Source organism: Podarcis melisellensis (assembly GCF_964234715.1).
Source record: "Podarcis melisellensis genome assembly, chromosome: 7".
NCBI lineage: Eukaryota > Metazoa > Chordata > Lepidosauria > Squamata > Lacertidae > Podarcis > Podarcis melisellensis.
The window spans coordinates 435,293-459,092 of NC_138539.1; the positions used below are offsets into that span (position 1 = coordinate 435,293).

The 23,800-nt window shown below is 58.9% G+C and overlaps 1 protein-coding gene across 20 annotated transcripts in view; it reads right to left on the minus strand.

Annotated features, from left to right (window-relative positions):
• Nucleotides 1-23,800, minus strand: part of PLEC (plectin) — a gene marked incomplete at its 3' end in the record, with an annotated part of 109,328 nt that overhangs the window by 48,600 nt on the left and 36,928 nt on the right. For 2 of the 20 annotated variants that reach the window (XM_081919568.1, XM_081919550.1), the window contains exon 1: nucleotides 11,120-11,639. The exons of 8 other annotated variants lie outside the window; for them this stretch is intronic. In XM_081919568.1, the coding sequence (XP_081775694.1) occupies nucleotides 11,120-11,624 (505 nt within the window). In that variant the 5' untranslated portion in view covers nucleotides 11,625-11,639. Of the gene's footprint in view, nucleotides 1-2,553; nucleotides 2,577-2,805; nucleotides 2,930-3,557; nucleotides 3,718-8,873; nucleotides 8,969-10,240; nucleotides 10,335-11,119; nucleotides 11,640-22,240; nucleotides 22,365-23,800 lie in introns of those variants that run through there. 10 more of the 20 variants (XM_081919563.1, XM_081919562.1, XM_081919553.1 and 7 more) reach the window with 8 other exon arrangements.

A 23,800-nucleotide genomic window follows, 5' to 3' on the forward strand; every position in this document is an offset into this window, starting at 1 on the left:
AAAGTATAGCAGCCTCTTGCAAAACAGCAGGGCATTGTACAGAAACCCACAAAAAAACCTTTAAAGGCAGGAACAGAACCACCATGAAGACGGCACAATTTTCCTGAGTTGAAAACCCTGTGGCACCCGAAGCCCAAGCTTAAGGGTGGGCTTTGGTTCTGCAGCACCAGGGAAATATGCACTCTGCACATGCTCAGAGAAAGTCCCAGACTGAGCCCTGGACTCCTGCTTTGTCTGGGCACAGCACTGCTTGCCAAACGGCACCACAGAACCGGGCCAATGGGAGGGGGAGGGCAGCTGGGAAATTGGAGCTGAATGCAGGCAGCATGACTGGGCAGCATGGAGGGCTGGGCTGGGCCCAAGAGAAGCAGGGAAGGCTCCCCCACTCTGGGAAACAGCTGGGGGCAGCAGCAGCTGGCAGGGGGAACAGAGCCCAACAAGGATGCCAGGCTGGCTGGCACATGATCCCCGTGAGAAGGATGGGGGGGGGAGAGAGTACCCAGTGGTGACACTGCTATGCAACTCCAGCCTTTAGCTGGGGGGGGGGGGAGAGAAAGCACAGCAAGTACAGACACCTTTGCCCCAGAGACCCTGCAGGACAACAGAGGAGGAAGCCAGGAGCACAGTCCTTCCCCCTCCTGCCCCAAAGCGCAGCCAGAGAAGCAGCCTGGCTCCTCCCCGCCCTTTTGAAAACATGCTCAGAGGCTGCCACCTGCACTGTCTGGCACAGCCCCACCCAAACTGAGGCACAGGTGCTGCTAAGTGGTGACCATGCCCAGCTGGCATCAAAAGGAGAAGGCTGCTGGTGCCCCAAGGAGCGTGTGGCAGAGGGGTGGGGATGGCATGCTTTTATGTGAGCTATGATGCCACTTCCCTTGCCAGTCCTCTGTTCCCTGGGACCCTCAAGGGAAAGATGTGCTGTGCCTGCTAGAACAGAATGAAGAAGGTGGCGCTGCTGCTGCTGCTGCCGCCGCCATCCCAAGGGGTTTGCTAAAGGCCAAAAAAAAAAGACATTACACATGTGGAGTCCTGAGCAGCTGGCAGGAGAGGGTTAAACTCTCCCTCATCCTCCCCCTCCCCACTGAAAATCACCCCTCCCCAAAGTGCTTTCCCTACCAGAACAAACTGTGCCATTTAAATGCATTCTCCTGCTCCCCCAGCAAAGAGCTCTGATGCCCAGTGCCCCACACATTTGTGTGGGATCAACACAGAACTGCCAAATGCCACATTCCTTCATCTGAAAGGTCACTGGCACATGTGAGGGCAGCATCCTAGGGTGGCCCCAGAAGTGAGATCTGGGGGTCTGACAGACAGACACTGACCCCCTTGCAGAAGACCAGGGAGCATCCCAAACAGAAAACTAACACAGGAATGTTTGGCCCAAACAGATTCTGCCTCCCCAATGCCCCCCCAGGGGGGAAGTGTCCTTTCCGGAGATGGTCAGATGGCATCAGAGGTGGCACTGGAAAATATTCCAGGGGAGGCAATCATGTCATCAACCAGGAACATCACTTTCACTATCCAGAAATTAACCTCCTCCTCTCCTGCGCTTCCAACAGAAATTCAATCCTACTGATCTTTAGGCAAAGCTTTGCTGCTCCCATTTAAAAGCCAGAGAAGCAGCAGCAGCAACAGCTGCCGCCCCCTTCCTCCTTCCTGGGGGGACACCTGCTCATTCTCCCCCCCCCCATACCTATAACTAAACCTGCCCTTTGTCCCACTCCTCTTGCCCCCACCCAAGTGGGCAGCTGCTGAACACGCAGTGAAGGCCCCCCCCCCAGTCATTCCTTGTGGGTTCTGGCAGACCCCCAAGGGCAGTGGAGACAGCCTTGCGGGGTCAGCACCCAGAGAGCAGCAACTCCCCAACAGAGACCCTCTCCAGTCCCACAAGCAGCTGGCCCAGTGCTGTGCCTGCATTCCCCCATCTCATGGAGCGTTTTGTCTCGGCAGAGGTAATTCCAGAGTCCAGTGCAGGACACAGCTTGACGTCACGGGTCTCAGAAGGGAACTAATTCCGCAGACCTCATTCTGCTACTATCTATAAGATGCTCCAGCTTGGAGTCAGGGAGAAAAGCCCCTCCGATTTGGGTGGCATCCAGTGGGGCAGTTTGAGAGGCCAGTTGGTGGAGCCCCAAAAGGGGGAGAGTGCAGCATCTCACCCCAGCTACTCTCGCTGAGGAGGAAGACTCTGTGAGACTCCCTTCCCCGTGGAGAGCCAGGGGAAGCGGAGTAAGGGGCTTCCTAGCCAGGCGGGCTGCGCTGCATCAGGTCAGCAGGAGGAGGCGCCCCTGCTCCCCCCTCATCACAACAGCCTTGTAAGGTAGGTCGCCTTGAGCGAGGCCCAGACCAAGCTCAGCCAGCGGCACTGAAGGCAGCGAAGGGACCCAAAGAGCTTTCGACCTGAAGGCGCCACCCAAAAGCCGCCAAGCAGGGGTCCACGGAATCGGAGACCACGAGGGTCACCTAGTCCAACGCCCTGCAATGCAGGACTCTTTTGCCCAGCGCGGGGCTCCGACCCACAACTCTGCGGTCCAGAGTCCCCACTCTACCGACCGAATCATTATCCCTTCGTTGCACAAGACGCCGCCGACTGACAACCGACGGAGCGGCTCTCCTGCCCAAGGCCAGCTTCTCCGCACGCGGGCGCGCCTCCCAGCCACGCAGGGGTTAATGGGCGCGCGCCCACGTGTCAGTGTTTGGTTGCCGGGGGGGGAGGGGTAGCTCGGTCGCCTCGCCCCGCCCCTCGGCGCGCGCCCGCCTCTCCTCGGGGCCCCAGCGCCGCCCGCGCGCCCTCTCGCCACTCACCGTCCTCGCCGGGGCTCCCCGCGCGGCGCCGGTACCAGACCAGGGCCAGCGTGAGCGCGTGGCCGGCCACCACCAGCGACGGAAAGAGGTTGCCGCCGCCGGGATCCATGGCGCAGGCCGGGGGCGACGCCCAGCAGGGCACGGAGGTGCTCCGACGGCAGCAGCAGCCGCTACGCCGAGTCTCTGGCGCTGAGCGAGCGGCCGCCCCGCCCGAGCCGCCGGCGCAGGATCCTCCTCCTCCCGGGGCAGCCCGCAGGCCCGCCCCTCTCGGCCTGCCGCCCGCACTGCGGAGCCGCCGGAGCCCGGCCTAGCCCGGCGCAGCCTCGACGGCGCGAGCCGGCCCCGCCGCTGTCCCTGCGCAGGCAGCGCTCAAGGTTACCCGCGCGCCTTGACCACTCCCTTCGCCCTCGCCAGGGCAGAGCCCAGCGCCTTGGCACGCCCTCCCCCTCCGCTGAGCTCTGCCCCTTCGATCCAACCACTAGGCAGCGCAGCCACAAGACCGAGGGAGGCAAGGAAGGAGAATCGCGGGCTTCGCTCGCGCCAGGCCTGATGCCCAACCTGCCAAGTGCGCTTCGCATTCCCCGAGCCAAGCGGGAGGGCGAGCGCGGCGCTGCCCCGGGTGGGCAGAGCAAATACCCCCTCCCCCCCCAATCAATCACGGCCGGCAGCGGCCAAGCTTTTTATAACTGCCAGGAACTCGCCCGGCCGGCGCCAAAGCCTCCCCGCTCGGCCGTCCGAGACCCACGGCTTACCCGGCACGATCTTCATGGGAGAGCCGCTGTCCCGGAGGGCACGCCCCGGCCGCGCAAGAGGAGCAGCTACAGGACGCGGCAGCGGCAGCCCCCGAGTGAGGGTCCGGAGCTGCGGGCTTCACGACACCGCCAGCCCCCGCGGGTCCCCCGTGGCTGTTGGGGAGGGGGCAGTGGCGCAGGCGGGCCTATAAATAGCTGGCGACGGCGAGGACGGGCCTTGTCACGGCTCTCGAGTTAGAACATTACACCGGAGCGAGGAGGAGGAGGAGGAGGAGCCAGGCTGCGCTCGGCCAGGGACCCCACAGCGCAGCTGCTCCCTCCCCGGCGCAGCAGGCACCTGTGCGCGCCCCCTCGGACAAAGACGCCGCCGGGCGCGCCTGCCTGAGCCGGGCCTCCGCCGCAGTTGCTCCTCCTGCCTGACCCTCCCTCTAGGGGCGAGGGGCGCACTCCGCAAGCATCTTCCTACAGTGGGGTTGGTAGGGGGCTTCCACCCCCAGCCCAGGGCCTGCGCCGCTCGCGGGAGAGATCCTCTCCCTGGAGCCAGCGGCGAAGCTGCTTCGGAGGAATTGGCGCATAAGGAGCAGCGGGCCGAGGGTTAGAATGTCAGGTTCGGGGGTGACGGGGTATGCTCCGTACCCACCTCAAACGCCCTTCATGTCAGAGTGGCGCCCCCACCCATCGCCCTCCAGCAGGGCTTGGCCTTTGCGCCAGGAGAGGACGCTCCGTCCGGCCTCTCCCAGGGGAGAATTCCAGGTCAGGGCATCGAAGCAACGGGAGGCAAGACCCGCTTCCAACAGCCTTGAAAGGCAAGGAGTGGCCGCTTGGAAAGGGGAAAGGTTGCACCATCGCCGTCGTAAAAATGCTATAAATGTATCTGCGGGGCTGGCATGTAACCTTTGCTGCCCTTCAGCAGCACCCCAGAGTCAGCGGGGGGTTAATCCTGACGCCACAGGGCAGTCAAGCACCTGAGTCTACCCTGGAGGTGGTTCTGATGTAGGAGAGAGATGAGCTGCCTGCGAAGTGTCTGCTCTATGCGAAAGAATCGGAGTCGATTAGTTGAGCACAATTAAGGCAGCAGCATTACAAGTTCGGTAAAAGAGGTGGGGGGGAGAGAGAGAGGTCAGGGAGACCATCCAAGGGTCGTTCGTCATTCACTGGAATCAAAGGGCAGGTGGAGGATTCGTAAGCTGTTCATTCCAACCCTCTGCCAGCCCCAGGGCACCCCCAAAGGCTGGTGGGTGTCCAGTAAGGAAGAGCCCACCAGATCCCTGGGTAGTTGGGACAAAAGAAGAGCCTGCAGGATCAGGCCAGGGGTCCCTCTGGTCCAGCATCCTCTTCTCACAGTGCTCAACAAGATGCCAAACTGTGAAGCCTGCCAGCTGGATCTGAGCACAACAGCCGCCCCCTGCTCACCTGAGATTCCCAGCACAAGCTGCCTTCTCCTCCACCCCTGAAAGCTCAAGAAGTTCCCGGGAATCCTTTCCTCTCCCTCTTGTGACTCGAGCCCCTTAGATGTGGCCTCTCCTTGCCCTCTGGGGCTGAGAAAATGAGCCTGGACCCTCCTCTCTGAACCAGCCCTTGAAGTAGCTATTGAGCCCCCCCCCTCCCGCTGAGGTTTCTCTGCCCAAGGCTAGATGCGCAATAATTCCTTCAACATTCCCTTTCAAGTTAAATTACAGTTTTCTCTCTCCTTTCCTTTGAGGAGCCTGGTGTGTGCCTGTCAAATGTAAGCGATCCTCCTCACACCTTTCACTTCTGGCAGGGATCTAAAGTGCTTGCCTGGAGTCCTAGCTGCTTGATTTGTGTGGAGGGGAGGGGTACATCTGCACCCCCTTTGCTGGCAGTGGGCCTTACTTCCAAGTAAACATAAATGAACAGGATTAGGTTGCAATCCACAAACAAGTTCTGTGATTGGCTAGACATTTTGGCTCCAAGTCCTGGCCTGGTGACTTTCTACTCAGAGGAAGACCTCATTCAAAAGTACCAGCACTCTCTGTAAGTCCCAGAGGCCAGAGTCTGCACAGACGGGTTTCCAGAAGCGAGCAAACCTTCATCAGGATGCAAACTAGGCCTAATAGACCAACTAAGTTAGTTCTTGGTATGAGCTTTCGTGTGCATGCACACTTCTTCAGATACACTTCTTCACACCTGAAGTGTGCCTGCACACGAAAGCTCATACCAAGAACTAACTTAGTTGGTCTTTAAGGTGCTACTGGAAGGAATTTTTTTTGTTTTAACTATGGCAGACCAACACGGCTACCTATCTGTAACTAGGCCTAATAGACAAAATTATAAACTAACAAATCACCAGCTCCAGATGAAATGAGCAAGCCTACAGTAGAACAAGCCTTGCTAAAGAAGAGCCAGCATGGCTTCTGGAAGGACATGTCCTGTCTCACAAACCTAGTAGAGGTCTCAGACAGTGTCAACAAACATCGACATATGTACTTGGGACTTTTAAACTGCTTTCAGGTGAATAAGAATAAGAGGAGATATTCTCTTGTGGATCAGGAATTGTTTAAGTAAAAGGAAGCAATAGCAATAAACAGAGCAGCAATAAATAGACAGTTCTCTGAATGGTGAGATGTAGGCAGTGGTAGAGCTTCATGCTCCGGCAAGTGGTGGGGGTGGGCCGAGAGCAAGCAGGGGTGGGGCGCAGCCCTTAGGGGCGTGTCCTGGGGGCATGACAGCCAGCGCAGGCAGAGGGACAGCCACAATGGCACCCCACTGGGATCGCACTGCCAGGGGCGATGCGCCCCCCCCCCCAGCATTCCCCTTCCTCCGCCACTGGATGAAGGAGGTAGAGTTCCTCAAGGATCAGTATTGGGGTCTGTGCTTTCAACTTGTTCATAAACATTCTAGAGTTAGGTGGTCAAGTTTGCTAACAATAATAATCTAAGGTCATTAAAACAAGAGATTTGGTCATTAAAACAAAGGCCCTCCAAACTGAGTAAATGCACCTGAGTAAAATGGCCAATGCAATTCAATATGAATAAGTGTAAAGTATTGGCACACACACACAAAATCTTCATTTCACTTAATATGCTCATGGGATCTGAACTGGCCACAACTGACCATTAGTGTGACCTTGGGGTCAGTGGATCGCTCAATGAAGACTTTGCCCCGGGAGCAGCAGCTGTGAAAAAGGTGAATTCCATGCTTGGGATCAATAGGGAAGGAACTGAAAATAAAGCTGCCAATATCAGCAAGCTATTAGAGAAATCTATGGTGCAACTGCACTTGGAATACTGTCTACAGTTCTGGTTGCATTACCTCAAAAAGGACCCTGCAGAAGTGGATAAGGAGAAGTTCTTCTCCATCTCTCATAACACTGAGGAAGCGGATGTTGAGAGCCACAGACCAAGTCCTTCTTCCCACCTCAAGAGCACAAGCTCCAGGGTGAGTCCAGGGTGACTCAGCCAGACTGGCTCTCCAGAGGTCCCATTCAGGCTCTCTTGCCTTAGAACACACCAGCAGACTATGGTAAGGTTGAAACCAGGCCCAGGCGAGGGAACCGCCATCTAGCATTTTAAAGTACCCACCTTAGCCTGAAGGAAAGAGGAGAAAGTGAGAGCTCCCCCATGCCAGGAGGAGACCCAGGTATGTAACTGAAGCTCTGCCACTCCTAGCAGCTTCTTAGCTTCTAAAATTATTGCTGTTAGTAGTCTTACTGCTGCTACTACCTTGAGACCCCAGGTGTCTTGGGTGCTTCTCCCTCACCCCAATGCAGAAGGTCCTGCGTTCAAACCCCAGCAGCATCTCCAGGCAGGCCTGGAAAACGGCTGCCAGTCAGTGTTGACAATACTGAATGACTAGGTCAAGGGAGTTGCCTATGTTCCTATGGTATGGATCTGAACCCAGGTCTCCCAGGCCCTAGGCTAACTCTCTGACCCCACCACCCTGGCTCTCAGAAAGCCAGCTTCACAGGAAAACCGAAAACAACACTGCCCAGCAGATTAGTCCAGGCGCAGGCCAAGCACTTGTGGGTCAAAGGGGAAGGAGGTCTGGGGGTCGAGACCCCACCCCTGTTGCACTGGAGAGCAGCTGGTGATTGGACTTGGCAGGGGTGGGCTGTTAGGAAGCCGCAAGGACACTTTGTGGCTGGAAAAAGGACTTGAGTAGCAACCATCTCATTGCAACACGTTCCACAGAACAAAGTAGAAAAATCCTCACCTGCCCCTTCCTGGTTAGTTAGGGAGAGGCTGGCTGGTGGTTTTTATTTGCTCAGCAGGGCCAATACATGTCACTCCATTGGAAGAGCAGCTCCTCTCTGAAACCAGCTCCCCCCTCCCTTGCTCCTGCCAGGCTCTCCAGGGGCAGCCAATGGGGTCCTCATGCCCAATGGGGAACTGCTCTGGTCCAGCTCCTGGACAGCCAACCTAGAGTTGCCCAGGGAGCCGCCACAGGGACTTGGAGACCAAACTTCCAGCAACTGCACACACAGCTTGCAGTCACCCAAACCAGTCTTGCCTGCAGGGGGTGCCCTGTGCTCTCCCAACATCTGCCAAGGGGGCAGCCCCTGAAGCCCTTCCCCAGCGGATGAATGGCAGGCAGGGAGCATTTACATCTGTTCAGCCCCTGCGGAGGGAAACCTCAGAGGCCTCAAATCAGGGCCAGTTTGGAAGCAGCAGCTGCAGAAGGAAGCCAGATGGGGCGGAGGGAGGGAGGGGGGGTGCGCCACGCCCTAAAGGAGCAGGAAGAGGCTGAGACTCGACAGGGGGAACACTCCACCCCCCCTCCTGTTCCCGCCCAATTGTGGCTGCAGGGTCCTTCTCCAAAGCCCTGTCCCAAGCCCTTCCTTGGAGCTCCTCCCAGGCTTATAATCCCCCCCCCCCCACGCATACACCTAAGGGAGACGCAGGGCATTATCTCCTTGTGCTCCCTCACAGAACTGATGCCAGCTGTTGGCAGCTGGGGAAAAGTGAGGCAGCCTGGAAGAGAAGTCCCTTGGGACCACCCAGAGGCTGGGGGCTGGGGCTCTTTTGCAGGGAGTAGAGGGGTTTGGGGGGGGGAGTTGTCCCTCGGCTGGGTCCATGCAGACTATCTCCCTCGACTGGGGAGCCCCTCCTGAACACAACAGAGAGGCACTCAGGGCTCCATCCTGCGCCAAGAGGATGCCTGTGGCACCTGGGATCTGGGCGAGAAGACCTGGCATGGGATGTTCTGCCTTGCGGCTCAGGAGGCGCTGCACTTCCTGTCCTCCTCCGCTGCCTCTTTCCCAGAGACCTGCCTCTCCGTCAAGCGGCTCCAGGCGCCACCTTCCCCCCTCCCCTCTTTCCCCCCACCCAAATGCCACAGGACGGCGCTCTGCCCTACCTTGCCCCTGCTGGATCAGGTCTTCCATAAAGTAACGGCCATCCTCCCAGTCCAGGGCTGGAGCTGCCATCCTCCTCCTCCTGCTGCTGCTGCTGCTCGGAGAGTGCCGAGCGCACCTTCCCTTCCCGCCAGATCCTGCCTCCCCGCCCCAGCCAGGACAAGCCCGTGCACAGCCCCACAGCCGCCGCCGCCGCCGCGGAAGCCCCTCTTTGCCCGCCCCAGCAGCAGCCACACCCCACAGGCCTCGCCTGCCCGCTCCCTCCAGCTCCCCAAATGCGCTCCAGCTGCCCTCCGGGAGCCGCCAGGATTCCTGCGGGGGAGCCTTCGGTCCGAGGCTTTGCCTGGGAAAGGGAACTCAAGAGGCAGATGTTGGGACGAGGGGGGGCGGGGGGGGGGCACGCAGACTCCTGCAGGAACTGGTGGCCAAAAGAAGCTGGCAGGACTCTGCTCTGGGGAGGGGGGTTTGGGGCGCAGTCCCATTCGGCCCTCCTTCTCCCTCCCACTGCACAGTGGAGGTGCCCCCCCCAGGCCTGTGCTGCAGAAGAGACCCCCCCCTCCCGCTTCCTCGATTTTGACTCCCCCAGGCAAAGGGGGCGGGCTTATTGAAGCAAGTTCTCTAGCAATGGCAGACATCCACCTGGGGGTCCCCACCACAGCGCCACGAAAAGAGCTGCTTGGGGCGGCGGGGGGGGGGATGTTCGGGCCTCCCTCTCTCCCAGGACCAAAGCAACCAAACTCTCCCGGGAGGGGCAGGGGAGGGGAAGGAGGAGGAGCCGCCGGTGACTCACGCTGCTGGAATACGAGGCGGGTGCGCGACGCATTTCCTTCCGCGCGCAACGGAAAGTTGGAGCCCCCACATGACCGGCGGGGGGCGGCTGATGCCCGGCCCCTCCGCCTCCTCGCAGCGGCAAAGGCAGGGCCGACACGTTGCAGCCCTGCCCGGCAAGCCAGCGGCCAGCTGGGGTGGGGAGGGTCGCCTGCAAGAGAGCGCCCTGCGCGGGCATCATGGGGGGGTATTATTGCAGAAACGCTTTTCCTTCCCGCACACTCCTCACGAGGAGCGCCCTCCAGAGACCTCCCCACCCCAGCTGAAGCCAGCAGCCCGGAGGCCCAGGAGACGGGCGAGGCAGCCCCACAGGCTACGCGGGGAGCGACGTGGAGGGCGGGATGCCGCGGAGCCAGGTCTCACCCACGCCCTGGGCACAAATGGGCACCCCCACCCCATCACGCGCAGAGACCCCCCCATCCAACCTGCTCTAATCCAGCGCAGGGGCCGCGGGCAGAAGCAGCCAGGCCGGTCCAGGCGAGCGCACCTGCTGCCCCCTTGCTCGTGCCCCCTTGCCCCCGCACCCCAACCGCTAAGATACCTTCGTCCGACTTGCCCCCTTTCCTCCGGCGCCCCCTGCGCCGCTTCTTCCGGGGCTCTTCCCCCGCAGGAGGGTCCATGGGCAGCCCAGGGGCCTCGCTCTGACCTTGGCAAGCAGAAAGACGAGGCGCCGCCGCCGCCGGGAGTGGCCGCGAAGAAACGGCTAAGGATAGCCCGGCGCAGCAGCTGCTGCCCACCTGTCAGCACGGCGGCAGTGCCCCCTCCCTCAGGCACGCCGGATCTCTGGACTTACCCCCCACCCGACACGCGCGCAGGGCAGGGGGCCTCCTGCCCACAGCTCACACCCACGTGGCACAGAGGCCGGCGGCAAAAGGGCGCCCCAGAAAGCGCGGACTCCCCAACTTCCAGCTGAGCCCGGGGCAAAGGCCTCCCCTTCGCCGCTGCGCCTTCCACCCCCCCCCCAGCCCCTTCCTTCTAGCTCATCCCAGGCACGTGGATCACGGGAGGGGGTCGCGTTACTGGGCCAGCATCAATGAATGGGTGGAAGAATGAATGGAGAAGCCCGCCCTGATGCAACCTCTGACCCCGGATTTTGCAGGGGATGTGGGGCAAATGATCTGGACACCCCCCCAAGTTCTCCTCCTCCTGAGCCCACAATCACGGAACAACACAAGCGGCACCAAGGATCAAGAAGGCACCCAAGGGTGCTAGCTAAAAGGTAAGGCAGGAAACAGCCCTGAGCTTTTGGCCCCAAACTGCACCTGCCCCCCCACCTCCCAGACATCATGCCCAATTCCTGGCACACCCACCTTCCTCCACTCATCCACCACCTCTGCCCTCACCCAGCTGCAGCTCCCTTCCCCCAAAGCAGCTCCTGCCCCATAGCTCCCAGGCCTCCCCCACGTGGAGGGCATCTGACCTTCAGCAGGAGGGGCAGCAGAGGCCACCTGTGGCACTGCCCTGGCGGCAACCAGCTCCACGTGCCCAGCAGGCTCCTCCTTCCGGCGATACTCCTGGCGTGAGGTCTCCTGGGGCTTCGGGGGGCAGGCCAGCGGGCCTGGCACGGTCTGGGTTTGAGGCGGGCGTGGGCGCGGGGTGGGCCTTGCCATGGCCACAGGCCGGCGGACGCGCTGCAAGGTGGCGGGCACAATCTCTGGCGGCAGGCGCAGGTACTGGCGCAGGTGCGCGATGCCCTCGTCCGTCAGGTACCAGTAGCAGTGGCGCCAGGCAAAGCTCTCGCGCACCAGGCCGCGGGCATGCAGGGAGCCCATGGCCCGCTGGACTTGCAGGTGGGTGATGCCCGGCAGCTGGGGGTGGTAGCTGTGGGGGCGCCGGTCCTTCTGGGCCACCATGACCCCATCGCGGAAGAGCAGCTCGTAGATGGAGCGCAGCTGCTCCAAGGGCATCAGCATGCCAGCCACCATGGTGAAGGCGGCAGGAGAGGAGGAGGCCTAGCCTGGCTCTCCAAAGGGGCAGAAAAGTCTCTGTCTGTCTGGCCGGCTGGCTGCCTTCAACAGGAAGCAAGGAGGAAAGGATCCGACCGACCGCCCTCCCCAGGAACCTCAGCCTGGCAAGCTCACAGAAGGCAGCTGAAGCTCCCTCTGAACTCCTCCTCCCCGGCAGCTGAGAGTGGGAGGGGCAGGAGCACATGCCGGCTACTACAACCTCCTCTGCGCCTGCCTTGGAGCTCCCCCACCCACTGGGGGTGGGCACTGCCAGGCCTGACTCAGCAGGGGAGGGAGGGGAGCAGGGCTGGCCAGCCCACAGACTCCTCATCCAGAGCCCCAGGGAGCAGCCCTGCCTCTGAGCGCAAGCAGGCTGCTGTCATCAAAGTTTCCTTCAAGTTGGCAGCAGAGGGGTGGGGTGGGGGCGCCTTCCCGACCCACAGAGCAGGCCAAGTGGAGAAACCACTCCAACCAGGCAGGGGTGGGGTGGGGGAAGAGAGGGCAGCCTGGGAAGAGAGGGCAGCTGCAGTGGCAGAAGTGGGGGAAGAACAGCTGGGACTCCTTCTGCCCCATGGTGGAGCCTCCTGACTGAGGGAGGGAGGCAGGGTGCCCAGAGAAAGCCCAGCCCAGCAGGGTTAACCCTTGGCACCCCATCACACACGGGGCACCCAAGAAGGCAGAAGAGATCCCTCCCAGCATGCTCCCCAATTCCCAGGAGTGGAAACTGAGGCACAGGAAAGCTCAACCAATGGGGGAGGGGGAGAAGAGAGAGTTATTTATTTGCTGCCTGGCTTGTTTTATAAAAGAAATGCATTGTTTGATCGTTTTTTCAAAAAAAAACCTCAAAGTGGTTTATGAATAGAATGACGTGATCAAGTAACAACTCCTAAAACATTCAAAAGAGAGAGAAAACAGATTGCAAACATACACCAAAATCCTACATATCTGGGGATGCTTTCTGAAACAAGAATGGTTTTAGCAGGCCCCCAAAAGATGACAGTGAAGGTGCCAGTCTGGTGTCAACAGGCAGGGAGTTCCAAAGTGTAGGTGACGTCACATTAAATGATCAGTTTCTTACACATATGGAATTGGCATCACCTGAAGCAGTGCCAGTTCTTCTGAGTCAAGTGATCAAGGGGGCATATATGGGGTTAAGGTGATATTACAGGTACATTGGTCCCAAGTTGTTAGTAACACTTTGAACCTGTTCAGGTGGGAATCACCTATAATATTACAGGGCTCCTCACTAGAGCTGGGCAGAAAGGCTTTGCCCCTCAGCTGCCCACTCTCCTCACTCCCCCGGGGCTATTTCTGGTACAAGACATGGATGCTATTTCTGAATGAGGCTTGCAATGCCCGCCCCCAGGCCTCCAATTATAGCCTCAGGCCCAGGCTGTATCAAGCCCTCCCTAACACACACACTCTAACGGCACCCCCTCCCCAGTTCAAAGCCTGCCTGGCTCCTTCTGTTCCTATGAGCCACCTCAGCACCCAACTTCCTCTCCTTGTGCAGAGGAGAGGGACCAAGATGGTCGAGGGGCTGGAAACCAAACCTGATGAGGAATGGTTGAAGGAGCCGGGTCTTTTTAGCCCGAAGAGACGACATGAGATCCATCTTCCAATATCTCAAGGGCTGCCACAGGGAAGAGGGAGCCAGCTTGTTTTCTCCTGCTCTGGAGGGTAGGACTCGAACCCATGGCTTCAAGTGACAAGAAAGGAGATTCCCACTAAACATACGGAAAAACTTTCTGAAAGTCAGAGCTGTTTTGTCACTGGACCGCTCTCCCTCCAGATGTTGGGGATTATTCTTTCTTGGAGGTTTTTAAGCAGAGGTTGGGTGGCCATCTGTCATAGACACTTTAGCTGAGATTCCTGCATTTCAGGGGGTTGGACTAGATGACTCTGGGGGTCTACGTTCTAAGATTTCTCCGCAGGGGGGCCAGAGGATCAGCCCCTAGATAGCCCCCCCCCAAGCTCAGAGTGATAAGTGCAGGTGGCGGAGCTCCTGTCCCCCTGCCCCGTCCTTCACTTTCCCAAGGACTCCAGGAATAAACCTTAGAGCCATCTGCCCTTCAAGGATTAACCTGGGAACAAAGCCCCCCACCCAGAAACAGGACCTGCCCCCCAGCAAGTGAGCTTTACTTGGAACTGTGTGGAGAATGAAAGGCAGCCCAGCTCTGTTTCAGGAGGGAAGCTGAGCTGGATTTGCCCAGGGCCAGACCTGGCGTCCAGGGCAGAGGCGAGACCACACCTTAGCTCTCATCTCCATCAACACACAGACACAGGCGCACACATCCTTCTCAACACCAACTCAGGGTTGGTGGAACCCCCCCCCAAGATACGTTCCCAGCCCATCCCTCCAGCCAGTTGGGGCCCATTCCCCCCCCCCATCACTGGGTGAGGAGGGTAGGACAGCAGGAAAAGCCAGCTCCTTTCCCAGGCTCTCCTGCCCTGCCCCCCCCCACCAGAGCAGGTTCCTGAGCTACCAGCCAAGGTCAATATTTGTCCAGGATTTGCCTCTGGCTGCTGCTTCCCCCAAGACCCAGGGAGCCCCACCCAAGGCATGCAAAGCAGATTCTGGCTGCCCTCTGGCGATGAGAGAGAACCTACTGCAGACATCCTTGCCCTCATCAGGGGACGAGGGAAAGCACTCTGCATATGCTCAGGGGGCACAACCATGTTTTCACCGCAAATGCTGCAGTGCTGTCTTCTGGCTCTGGGGCCGAGTCCTGCAGCTCTCTTGCCTTTTGGCCCCGGGGGGGCTTGAGACAGGGCACAGGACGGGGGGGGGGAGGGTGTAAAGAGGGAAACAACCCAGATCTGGTCTGTAAGGAGCCTCCCTCTTCCTGCTTCTCAGCAGCCGTGGAGAAGGAGGGTCATCAGCCTGACTGACCATTAGGTCCAGTCGTGACCGACTCTGGGGTTGCAGTGCTCATATCGCTTTACTGGCCGAGGGAGCCGGCATACAGCTTCCGGGTCATGTGGCCAACAGGACTAAGCCACTTCTGGAGAACCAGAGCAGCGCACAGAAACGCCGTTTACCTTCCCGCCGGAGCGGTACCTATTTATCTACTTGCACTTTGACATGCTTTTGAACTGCTAGGTTGGCAGGAGCAGGGACAGAGCAACAGGAGCTCACCCCGTTGCAGGGATTCGAACCACCAACCTTCTGATTGGCAAGTCCTAGGCTCTGTGGTTTAACCCACAGCGCCACCTGCGTCCCTCACCTGACTGGCTGGAGGGCTGCAAAACTCCCTTGGATAAGGAGTGCTGCTCCTCCCCCCCACCCCACCCCCAGAGCTTACCTGCCCCCCAGCAGGAGATGCCTGTTATTCGGAGTCCACACCTGCACCCAGAGTGGCCCCCTATACTCCAAATGGGTACCCCAGAGAAACAGGCAAGAGGCAGCAGTGGCAGCTAGGCCTCAACAAGAGCAGTGCCAGTGCCCTCCAGGAGGGGGCGCCAGCAGCTCAGCCTGGGCAGACAAAGAGCCTCCTGCCATTGCCCCCCCCCCTTTGGCCTCTGGCCCAGAAGCCAGCAGGAAACAGGCTGCATTGTTCCAAGGAGCTAATCATTAGCCAGAAGCGTCTTGGGGGGCTGGCCAGGAGCGCCTGAGAAAGGGAGGCAGAAAGCCAGAGAACCTGGGAAGAATCCGCCAAAGTCCAAGAGGCCAGAGAAGGGGGCACCAAGGAAGCAGAAGCCGACACCCGGGGGGGGCAGGCGCCTTGGACATTCTGGACGCCAAGGCCTGCTTCCAACTCTCTGCCCCATCTGAGCCACACATGCAGAGACTCAGACCCAGAAGGAGGAGCCACACCAGTGTTAACCGAGAAATCTGAGGGCTCCCTTGGACAAAAACCAAGGACACCAGCCAGGAAGACCAGAGCAAAACAGCAGCCAGTCGGCTTGGTCTTGATTGAAGACTGTCGCGATGAGACTCCCACCTGCCACCAGGTGGAACAACATGGAAGCCCCAAATAAAAGAGCCCCCAAACTTTTATTAGCTGCTAATCCCCATGTTACACCCCCCAAATTACATCACTAAGACATCATGATTACATCATGAAAGGGGAGGTCTGGGGGCAGTAATCTGAGCATCCTGGACCCTGCTGCATGGTTCCCCTTGCCCTCCACCAAACACCCATCCAGTGGAACAAAAGAGATATTTACATTTCCCTGTTTCCCAGCCAAGTTCATCCCACCCTTTTGTCTTCATCTGGGTTTGTTATTTCTGGAATGGCTACCTGTCTGGCACTCAGGTATCAAGAGGCCAGGGATTATCACTCAGGCAGAGGGGCTGCTGAGGAGCTGAAGTTTTCCCAGTGAGCCAGTACATAGAGACATTTATCAGTGAATTGTTGCATTTAGTATCTTGCAGCAAAGGCCCTTTGAACAGATAAGAAGAAACTGTCATTGAGTGTTTTGTGGAGACAAGTCACAAAAGTCACAAAAGGGATTGTGCTGATTCTGGTAGTGGGCTGCATGTGCCCAATATCTGCTGGAGGGGGAACCCCCCCCCAACCTATACATAAATTCCTGCAACACCAGCCAGAGCCAACTCGGAACCTGCTCTGGGCAGGAGAAAATGGCTCCAGCAAGTGAGCCAAGCAGCAGGAGGCCAAGGGAATTATCACTGTCGCCTTGGAAGGGACCCCTAAGGGTTATCTAGTCCAACCCTCTGCCGTGAAGGACCCACTACTAAATTATGGTGGAAGCTTCCTTGATGGCGGTTCATTCATTCATTTCAAATCATACACACTTCCTGCAGAGCGGGCACAGTAAGACACCTGCAGATATTATAAGCAGATGGCAGGAGAGAGCCAGGCTGCAGAGCAGCTCACATAACTGGCAGCCAGTCAGGCAAGGAGCCTCAGCCCAAGAGAAAGACAAACAGGATTTCTCAATGAAAACATCGACTGACCCATCTGCAGCAGAAGATTCCATGCGAGGGATTGTGAGGAGGGGGCTGGCTTGAGAAGGGAAAGGTCTAAGGCAAAGGGATGGTGCGAATGCACTTGGGATACTGGGGGGGGGCTGCTTGCCCCACCCGGAATCAGAAAAAAATGACGCCAGGAAAATGCACCCTGAACACCCCCTCCTGCGGGGCCTCCTGAGGTATGCATAGAGGATTAGGAAAAGGATCAGAGGCTCTGGGGAACTTGGCCCCACACCACCAACACCCAGGTCCCAAGGAGGGCAGCCTCCTCCCCCCCCCAGCACCTCCCCTGAGAAACATGTTGACCTGCTCCTACCATTGCTGGGAAGTGCTGAGGAAAGGGCAGTTGTGAAGGGGGGGGCAGGGAAGAAGCAGCACTGGCAGGGAGAAAGGGGAGAGAAAAGTTTTTCTTCCTCTCTCATCCTAAGACTAGAACTCGCAGGAACCCAAGGAAGCTTGGAAGATTCAGGACAGATAAAAGAAAGGACTGGTTCAGCCAGCGCAGGGTTAACCTGTGGAACTCCCTCCCCCAGCAGGCAGTGAAGGCCACTGTCAAAATCAGGAATGAGGGGCAGTTTAAAGACTCCCCAAAATCCCAAGTCCCCACCACAGCCTCTAAGGCCAGGACACAAGCACCGTTGGCACAAGCACCAGACATGCACAACAGCAAAGAGGCTCAGAGAAGCAGTCTCTAAAACTGTAGCAATAAGCAGATACCATGTACCAGTACTGTTTCCTCTGACTATCCAATACAGTCATACTTCTTGTTACTTTTGCTTCAGGTTAAGTCTTTTCATGATGTCACACGCATGCACAGAAGCTGTGAATTGTGACCCGCGCATGCGCAGACACGGGTTGCGTTCTGCTCGTGTTGCGAATGGGGCTCCGGAATGGATCCCTGTTCACAACCAGAGGTACCACTGTAGAGAAAACTGTGGAAACTTCAAATAATTTCCAAAGCTCAATGGTTTGACGGATTTCCTAGGTTCCAGCAGCTAATGACTCCTCTGGAAGAGGGGAATCCAGGTCTCCCCTGACTCCACAGTCCCTTAAGCATAAGGTCACATCCTCCTTGCCCCTCCACAAGGTGTGAACGTAGCCACACAATAGGGGGCAGGAGGCCATCAAGGGCAGCACATACCCCAGACAGAAGCCCATTGGGAAGGTGGATTGAATCCTGATACTTTGAAAGGAGAAGTGCAGGAAAGCCTTGCAGCCAGGGGGATGTGTCAATACTTCTATTGTTAATTGGGGGAGAGGGTGGTTAAAAGGTGGACTTGGGGTTGTTGACAGGGGTGGGGGATGGGCTCATGTTTCTACATGCCAAACACCCCAACTTTGTGACATATTTGTGATGTATCGATGATGCTGTTGAAAAATGTATTATGGGAAATGGGGAGAGGTCTTAAAAGGACACGCAACCCCATGCTCAGGGTTCCTACTCTTTTGTGTGTTTAAACCTTGTTGCAACAAATAAAGGCTGGGTCTACTGACCGCTGATTTGCTTCTTTAACTTGGCTGGAGGCTCCTTCTTTTGCTGACCAGAGGGACTAAGAGGGAGTGGCACTCTGAGGAGCTGGACAGCGGAATAAATCCACACCCAAAATTTGGATTGTGGGATAAAATATAACTGACAGAATTCTACAGGATGTGGTACTAGTGTGTGAAAACAGTCAAGCTCCAAGGATCCCCAGGCAGGCTGCTCTAGATGGGGGGGGTCAGGCACCCCCACGTCCCCCAACTGCCCTGCAAAGAACTCCCCCCTCCTCCAGCGATGGGGGGGGAGCAGCAAGGCATCTGCTCAGAGAGGTCCTGGGGATCCCTGGTTTCACAGGCCTCCTCCACCGACAGGCGCAGCTCCCACCCCACTCAACACACAGCAAAATATGTCACCGCTGCAGCTGCAGGAAAGCGCAGCGTCAGCAAAGCTCAGTGGCTGAAAGCAAGTCAGCCAGTGACAGGCAGGCAGGCGCCCGGATCTCTGCCTCCAGCCAGTCCCGCCTGCCTGGGAGACACATGGACGGACGCACACACACACACATGCCAAAGCGCCACTGGACATCAGGCCATGGCAACCACAAGCAGCTCTACGGGCCCCATGGGGAGAGAGAGAGAGAGAGAGAGACAAGCCAGGCAAAGCAAGGAGAGGAGAGGAGGGGGTTCCTGCTTAGGACCCCACAACTGTGGAAACCCCAAGGTGCCAGCTTCACAAACCCCGCTCAGCCCCCCAGAGCCCTGGTCCAGCTCCATCCTTTCTCTGCTCTAGGAAACTGTTTTCTTACAACCGGGGGAAGTTGCTCTCTCACACTCCGGCTCCCAGGCCTCTCAGAGGGGCAGCCCACTGGATACAGGCAGGCAGGTGTTTCTGCAAGGGGAATAGCCCCCCCCAGTCCCACCCCCCTCCTAGGGATCTGTTGCTTTGGCTGGGCACAATTTGCACCCAGGGATCAGAGGAGGAGCCAACTGTGCAGCTTATGAAAACTGAAATCAAACCCCCAAAGGAGCTTGGGGGGGGCAAATGAACACAGATATGCCACAAGGGGGTGGACCCTCCCCAATTTATGCTTTGTTCTCTCCAACCAAATCATCACACCTGGTGCAGTTTGGAGTGCAGTTCAGGGGAAGGACAGGCGGCGCATAAGGAGACCCACCCCCACAGTTTCTCTGCTCTCCAAAGGCCCCTTGAAGAGCACAGGGTGTGGGGTGTCCTGAGAGGGAGATGGGGCACCAGAGATGTCATGGGGCCTCTTGGAGCCCCCACCCTCCTCCCCATCATCTCCTCCTCCTCTTCTGCCCCACACCATGGGAGAAAGCCTCTGCAGAAGAGGGGCAGGACAGAGGCTCTGACCCCCTCCTTACCCCAGCCCCCATCACTGCCCAAAGTGGGGCTGCCCAGGGATCTCCACTCTGAGCCGGGGAACAAAGAGGCGGCTGTTTGCAAGGGGAGCCTGGCAGGCTGTGCCAAGTGAGGAGGGCCTGGAGGGGGCAGGGGCCGGATTAATAATCAGGCCGGGGGAGGGGCAGCCTGTTCTCATGGTAAATCAGGCAGGCTGGCACAAAGGCACCTCTACAGGGCCTTGGCAGCCCAAGTGGCACACACTCAAACCACCCTGGCAATGTGCGCAGGATCTGCCACACTGGGCCCCTCCCAGCCCACTCTGAAGCACAAGCCCCCCTGGCCTGATCCCCAGAGACCAAGGGCGGCCTGAGGATGCCCACCTCTGCTCAGCAGGGCAGCAGCAGCCCCCAGGCAGCCCTTCCCTCCTGCAAGCAGGCCAAGCCAGCCTGCAATGCCCCCCAACTGTTCCCAATGGGGCTTCTGGGTAGTAAAACCAGTCTAACTGGGCAGAAGGTGCTCCTCTGAATATAGGAGATTCATCCAAGATGGAAAGACGGTGAAGGGCACAGACGGGGGCATGTTTGACTGCCACGTGCTGCATTGGGGAGAGAGGGGATGTGTTGCTGTACCTATTTATACTATTTTTATATTATATTGTAGAGTTGTAGAGTTGGAAGGTTCCCAGGGGTCATCTAGCCCAACCCCCTGCAATGCAGGAATTATATATAAAACGCACGTTGTGAGCCACCCTGAGGTGTGACAGGCAGTATACAAATTTAATAACTAAATAAAAGAGCCTCACTGTGGACTAGTGTGCCACAACGGCTGCCAGGATTCAGTGAGCACCACTCAGGGCTGGGTGTCCTCCTGGACTCTCACCTGAGCCCCCCACCCACAAGGCACCCTGGAAGATGCCTTGCCCACCCCCTTGCTGAAGCTCTCCCTGGATTTCCTCCCCAGCTGCCAACACTCTCCCCACCCCATCCCGCCCATCCCACCCCAGGGCCTGGGCTGGTGAGTTACTGTTAAGCCAAGTCCCCAGCAGAGCCAGGCCAAGTGGCCAGGCCTTGGGGGTGCTGCTCTCGGACTGTGCACCCCCCCCACCCCATGGCATTTCAAGGGCTGTGGGGCAGAAGGCAACGCGTGTAGGGCAGGCCATATCTGGGGAGAGGCTTCGGCTCAAGCAACAGCAGCTCAGGGCAGGCGCCACGCCTCACCCACTCTCGACAGGCCAACCCTGACCCCATCAACCAGCAGAGGAAACAAGCTGGGTGCCCCCCTGCCCCCTCCCCAGCTGAAAATTCAGCGTCTCAGGCTCTACCAATTGAGCTATCTCTCATTGCTTACTCATCGCAGGAGCCCACTCCGGGGGCAGAGGAGACCAGCCCCCAAAGTTGATGACACTGCCATTCAAGTGGGTGTGTGCACCACACATTGTGATCGATTAGATTGGACAGGGCATATTTTATTCAAGTTGGCATCCTGACAGCTCCTACGCCAGGGACCCTGGCACCCCACCAGATATGAAGAGTCTTCTCTGGAGCCACGTTTCCCCCGAGTGGCACAGAGACAAGAGAGACCCACTGACGCTTTGCAGGATCAGACCCGTGGGGGGACATCTAGCCCATGTGGCTGGGCACAATCAGGGCAGACGGCAGCATCCGGCAGATGGGGCTAAACTGCCCCAGGGCCCCTGGAGCAGACACTCTACACAACCACCAGGCGGGTGACTCTCTGCTGACTCTGCCTGTGTGTACTTTGCAAAGCTCCACTCCCAGGTGAAGGGTCAGACCCAATTCTGGCTGGAGGTCACGGTGCCTCTCAGCTGCTCCCCTGCCAAAAACAAACACTCCAGCCTGGCCTTCACAGCTCTCTGCACATGGCCTTGTGCCTCTTATCTTCCCACCAACACAGGCTTCGCTGCCTGCAGGTCTCCGATGCAATCAGACAGCTCCGTCCGCTCTCCCTCACTGCCCCTGATCCGAGGGGCAGATCAGGATACCACCCCTGCCCTCTTTCCCTTCCTTCCTCTACCCCTCCAGGAAACCCCTCGGCCTCCTGTGACAATAAGGCAGGCTGAGCAACGCCTTCACTCCCTTCCTGCCCCATGTGGGGTTTCAGACTGTAGGCTCCTGGGGCAGAGACCTGCTTCCTGCAAAACCACAAGCGGCGGCGGCGGCGCTTTCAAAAGCGGGCGGCTCCCCGGGCATCTTTCCCAGCCCCACCGGAGGGGCTGAGCGCGGGACCTGCTGCGGGAGCGACTCCCCACCCAGAACCCAGGGCGTCTCTAACCTCCGTCTGAATGCAGCCCCACGAAAAGGTGCCCCCTTCTCCCCGCCAAGATCAAGCTGAGCGGCGGCCGAAGAAACTCGAAGAGGGGCTTCCCTCCGAACGGGGGGCGGCCCGGAGTCGCACCCCGCCTGCACTGGAAGGGCGGCTGCCCCGCAGAGAGCGCAGGAGCCGCGGGGTTCCCGGGGGCGAGTTGGGCGGGCAAAGGGCAAAGGGCAGCGGTGGCCGGAGCCGCGCAGGCCTCCCGGATCGACCTCGAGGGCGCCCGCGCTCCTCCGAGCGCCCCTCGACGGGACGGGCCTCCGGAGGGCCCGCCATCTGAGCCACCGCCCCGGGCCTGCCGCCGTCCCTCACCTGGCCGGGCGGAGGTGCTGCGCCGCAGCCGAGAGATGGGGGGCGGCCTGCCCCGCCCAGGCGCGCGCCCCGGACCCCTCCGTCGCGCCGCAGTCCTGGCAGGGGCCGCCCCGCTTCTGCCCCCCCCCTCTCCCGCAGCGCGTCTCCCCGGGGCGCAGGCGGCCGGCCGTCGGGTACCTTTCAGCGAGCTGATCTCGTGCTGGATGGAGCGCGCCGAGTCCATGGCGGCGGCGGCGGCGTTGTCGGGGGGTCCTGCTCGGCCGTCGCCCCCGGGGGCTCTGTCGGCGGAGGGGGCCCGGCCCACCGGCAGCGTGGCAGCCAATCAGCGCGCGGGGCTCCGCCGGTCCCGTCCAGCAGCGAGCGGGAAGCCGCGCGGTCCTGCCGCGGCCACTGCGGCACTTTGGAGGGGGGGTGGCGCGTCGCGCAGGACCCGCCCCGCGGCCAGCAATGCCCGCCCCTCGCCCCGCACGTGCGCCCCGGCTGCGCTCAGCCAAGCCTCACCTCCACACACACTTTAGTGACACCCCAACCCCCCCCCCCAAGTCCCCAGCAGCCGGACGCAGCTTTTGCAAAGAACCGCGGCCTCGAGAGTTGGAGGCCGTGAGCGGCGGCTGCAGCAACCCAGCCCCAGCCAAGGTGGGGGGGGGGGGAGGCTGCAGCACCAGGAGGCCTTGGCAAGGCAAGAGCGGCTCCCTTGCAGCACGCCAGCGGGGGCTCCTTCTGCCAAGCCCCCCCCCCCCCCGTGGGACGCAGGTAGAGCGCGCCCGGACGGGGAACTTCCACTTGCTGGCGCATCTAAGCGCTGCCTCAACTACTGCCGGGGTGAAGTATAAATGGCCCAGGAGGGGGCAAGTCGTAAACCCTGCAGAAGGGGGGGGGCTCACACATCCAAAATACGTTGCTCTCAGACTTAGGGAATGCTTTTCAGCTCCGTGGAACCTTCAATGTGGGCTCTGCAGGGCTCAATCCTATTCCCTATGCAGTTTAATATCTACATGAAACTGCTGGGTGGGGTTGTCTGGGGGTTTGGAGTCAGTTGTCAGCAATGTGCTGGTGACACTCAGCTCTATTTCTTCGTTACATCTGCAGGTGAGGCGGTGGAAGTGCTGGACCAGCGTCTTGCCTCAGTAATGGACTGGATGAGAGCCAATAAAACTGAGGCTCAATCCAGATTAAGACTGAGGCACTGTTAGTGGGTGGTTTCTTAGACCAGATGGGTGGGCAGTCGCCTGCTCTTGTTGAGACTTGCTCTGAAGGAGCAAGTTCATAGCCTGGGGTTACTCCTGGATCCCTTGCTGTCGCTCGGGGCTCAGGTGGCCTCCGTGGCCCGGAGTGCGCTCCATCAGCCTTGGCTGGTGGCCCAGCTACGCCCCTATCTGGACAGGGAGAGCCTAACTACTGTTGCCTAAACTCTGGTAATCTGAAGGTTAGATTACCGCAATGCGTTATACGTAGGGCTGCCTCTTGGTTTGGAAACTTCAGCTGGTATAAAAGTCAGTGGCCAGGTTGCTCACTGGAGCAAGACGGTTTGAGCATATTACACCTGGTCCAACTGGCTACCAATTAGTTTCTGAGTCCAATTCAAATAGATGAAGGACAGTAATAGTAATAATAATAATAATAATAATAATAATAATAATAATAATAATAATAATAGAAGGAGAGCACAGCATGAGAGGGGTGTGTCCTGTGCCCTCCAGAAGGGGTGGGGTGAGGCCCATGGCTGGTGCAGGTACA